A 3,499-nucleotide genomic window follows, 5' to 3' on the forward strand; every position below is an offset into this window, starting at 1 on the left:
ATTCATCGGGCAGATGGCCAATTGCTTGGGCACACGGCTAATTATATCGGGCACACCGCCAAATATATCGGGCACACGACCTCGGTGTGCCAAATTAAACGGGCACATGGCTAATTATATCGGGCACACCACCAAATATATCGGGTGCACGGCCAAATACATCGGACATTCGTCCAACTTAACTGCAAAAAGGTGTAGTAACGTTAATTGTAATGAGGTACTGTAGTCCCACCACTCAACCTCTGGAAATTGTACTAACTTACCTAGTATTAATAGTTAATGAATCGTCCCAACGAAGTTGAACCATTACTCGACCTCTGCAAATTGTACCTAGTTAACTACTGAGCGCTTAACTAGCCAGCCCTTGGTTAACGGCCACCTTTGCAGGGCGACTACTACGTCTACTGGGTCACACCACTGTCGCTTGTGTGTTAGCAGCCACTCGACGACTTCCACATGGTTGTGCATAACCGCGCCCCAGAACGCCGCCGACGTGCATCCTTCGCTTCGGTGGGTGTGTAGGAATTTCACCACTTTCAAATGTCCACAGGTGGCCGCGCCGTCCATGGCGCTCGTGGTGCCTCCTTCTGGTCGATGCACGTGCAGCCACGTCACCATATTGAGATCTCCTCGTGTAGCAGCCGCGTTCATAGCCAATCGCGTACATCCTTCGGAGCGGTTGAGGTGGAGAAATCTCACAATGTCCAAATGTCCTCCAATGGCCGCCGCGTCCATCACGTTGGGGCCGCATGGAAGATGATGATCATCATAATGATGATGCAAGAAGCGGACGGCCGCAAAGTGTCCTCCCGCGGCGGCGGACTCCATCGCCCGCATACTCATCCGAAGGCCAGGCCGATGGCGATGCAGGAACTCAAGCACATGCACGTGTCCATATGTTGCGGCTAGATCCATCATGTCGGGCGTGAATACCCCATCGACTTGACGATCGTGGAAGAATTGCAGGATTGACATGTGGCCGTAGACGATAGAAATAGAGATCGCGGATTCATGAAGACTAGCATCCTGTGGACGATGAGTAAGGAGGAACTCGACGATGTCGACCCGACCCATGGAGGCAGCCACATCCATCGCGAATGGCGTTGCAACGGTGTTGGACGCATGTTGCAGCAGATGCGTCAACATGGCGACGTGTCCGCCGGCCGTGGCAATGTCCAGGAGGGGCGGGTCGTCGTCGTACTCCCGAAGGGATACCACGTGGATGAGATCGAACCGACCAGAGTAGACAGCATGCACAAGAACGACACCTCGCATGTGACCCATGCACGCATACAAAGACGGAAGACGGTCGATGCCATACTCCTTCAACCACGACGACAACACTGTGGCGATCATGGCAAACGCTGCGTGCACGTCGTCTTGCCATGTCAACGAGGGCCGACGTAGCGCCCGGAAGCAGCGCATGTGCTTGGGGCATCCAGGTTGATACATCGTCACCTGCTGGACTAAGTCCTTGGACTGCAGCACGACCTTCGCAGCAGCGGCCGACGTCATTTTGAAACGACGTGCAGCAACAAATCCTCCAGCATGTTTTATTGATTTTAAATATTTTATATTGATTTTAAATGCATAGTTTTAACAGTATACATTACTGTACGTAGGGATTAAAGGACTAGTAGTACTACGATCATTTATGCATTTATACAGGAAAACCTTCAGTATTACTAGTAGTTACTAGTTGGGAACACATACTAATTTGATGTCGTACGTGGTGGCATACTAACTATTATGTATTTATACAGGTATTGTCCGTGCAATCGATGGAACTTTTGGCGCACTTCGAAGGTTGCGCAGAAAACTACCGCGATGGATCCTGCGATGATGGAGCAGTATGCAGATGTACGTGCATACTCCTACGAAAATGGAGCGAGGTATCATGAAGCATGTTGGTAGTGGCTGGACGACTTGGAGAAGTCCGACCCGAAGGCGTATGGGCAATTCATCCAAGACATGCAAGCAAAGATGCATGCAGCGGGTGGCGGCGACGACCCGAGTGCCGCAATAGCAGCTGCCATGCCGACGTCCGTTCCAGATCAACTCAAGTTTCCCGGGAACAAGGTCATGCAACGTAACGGCATCGAAGAGCAGAAGGAAGGCATGTACGTGGACGTCACGCCTGGCTTTGTCATGAAGACGACCGAACAGCAGTCCAAGACCAAGGTACCTGTCCTTTCCCATGCATATATCGTCTGACACTAGTATATCTCACGGTTGTGCAGTTGTTTGTGAACATTTGCTCGTCGGACCATATCCAAATCTTCTCCAAGAAGAAGCAGCTCGACGAGCACGGCGACGAGCAGGAAGGCATCCACGTCCCGTTGAGTCTCGGACCTCCGCACGAAGTCGTGGATCATGCTCAGAAGACATGCTTGGCGGTCGACGTCGCCGTCAACCCCGGGGTACGTACAACCTCCCCATCTTGCTCATAACTCGTGTCAGTCCTTTCTCAACCCCCGTACATATGCAGGTCTTGGACGACTGCAACAACGACGCAACCTTTCGACACTTTGTGTGCGAGTTGGCGCTGCAGTACTTGGCTGAAAAGTACAAATTCGTGTGCGACCCCCAGTACAAACTGCCCAAGCTGTCGTACCGCGGGACGTTGCCGCCGTCGCGCCATTACATCCGCAAGACCCAGGCGCCCGTGATCCAAGAAGTATCGGCGGCTCCATCCGCCATCATCCCTCCCCCAAAGGAACTTCAAACTCCCACATGGCGCCTCTTTCACGGCCACTCGGACCAAGAAGAATGCATGATCGTTCCTGCATGTGAAGGCGGGCCGTTACCGACGCGCGACCGACTCGCCGCTGCCCCCGCCATGTTGACGGCCGTGATTGAGTTCCCTTCCACCTCTTTCCACTCGGGTCTCGTACGTTGGCTGCATATATATATATATATATATATATAGTGAATGCGCTATAAACTTCCAAAATTCGCGTGGTTTAATGTTGACGGAGCTCTGATTGGCTGACTATACTTGTTTTTGCTGCAAGAGCCAATCAAATCCAGTCAAAATTGGATTATTAGCCAATAACATCGATTCGTGATTCGTTTCGGTGGCGAGATACATTCGATTCGACGGAGTCTAGAAACTCGTACCGAATCCACAATATATTGCCTTTTTTTCTATATGTGGTGGTGAATTTTAAATATATATATATATTTATCTATTTTCTAGAAGACAAGTGACGCCATGGACATTCAGCTAAACGCAGAATATGTGGTGATTGCCGCGGCGGGATATCACGATGTTGGTACGTACGTCCTGCAGCTGCGTGCTTGTTGGTTGGATGCACTGTATTATATATATATATATATATATATAATATTTATGTAATATTTCTAAGTGCCTCTTGTAGCTCGGTTCTTGCCGTATCCAATTCAAGTAGACGCCGCCGTGGCATCTGTCGCGGGGAGCAAGCTGACCCTCGTGCTCCCAGTCGACAAAGCGTGGACCCCTACCACTACTCGCGCCGGT

General features: G+C 50.8%; 2 protein-coding genes across 2 annotated transcripts in view; one reads left to right on the forward strand and one right to left on the reverse strand.

Annotated features, from left to right (window-relative positions):
• Nucleotides 1–268: 268 nt before the first annotated feature.
• On the reverse strand, nucleotides 269–1,523 carry H257_16294 (hypothetical protein). The gene has a single exon (XM_009844667.1). It carries the CDS (start codon nucleotides 1,513–1,515, stop codon nucleotides 331–333), a length of 1,185 nt encoding a protein of 394 aa, XP_009842969.1. The 5' UTR covers nucleotides 1,516–1,523; the 3' UTR covers nucleotides 269–330.
• Nucleotides 1,524–1,801: 278 nt separating this feature from the next.
• Nucleotides 1,802–3,499, forward strand: part of H257_16295 (hypothetical protein) — a gene marked incomplete at its 3' end in the record, with an annotated part of 5,538 nt that continues 3,840 nt past the window's right edge. The window contains exons 1-6 of the mRNA XM_009844668.1: nucleotides 1,802–1,860; nucleotides 1,915–2,181; nucleotides 2,241–2,420; nucleotides 2,489–2,890; nucleotides 3,200–3,275; nucleotides 3,381–3,497. Of these exons, the coding sequence (XP_009842970.1) occupies nucleotides 1,828–1,860; nucleotides 1,915–2,181; nucleotides 2,241–2,420; nucleotides 2,489–2,890; nucleotides 3,200–3,275; nucleotides 3,381–3,497 (1,075 nt within the window). The 5' untranslated portion in view covers nucleotides 1,802–1,827. The remainder of the gene's footprint in view (nucleotides 1,861–1,914; nucleotides 2,182–2,240; nucleotides 2,421–2,488; nucleotides 2,891–3,199; nucleotides 3,276–3,380; nucleotides 3,498–3,499) is intronic.

The sequence above is a fragment of the Aphanomyces astaci genome (assembly GCF_000520075.1).
Source record: "Aphanomyces astaci strain APO3 unplaced genomic scaffold supercont1.83, whole genome shotgun sequence".
Taxonomy (NCBI): domain Eukaryota; phylum Oomycota; class Saprolegniomycetes; order Saprolegniales; family Verrucalvaceae; genus Aphanomyces; species Aphanomyces astaci.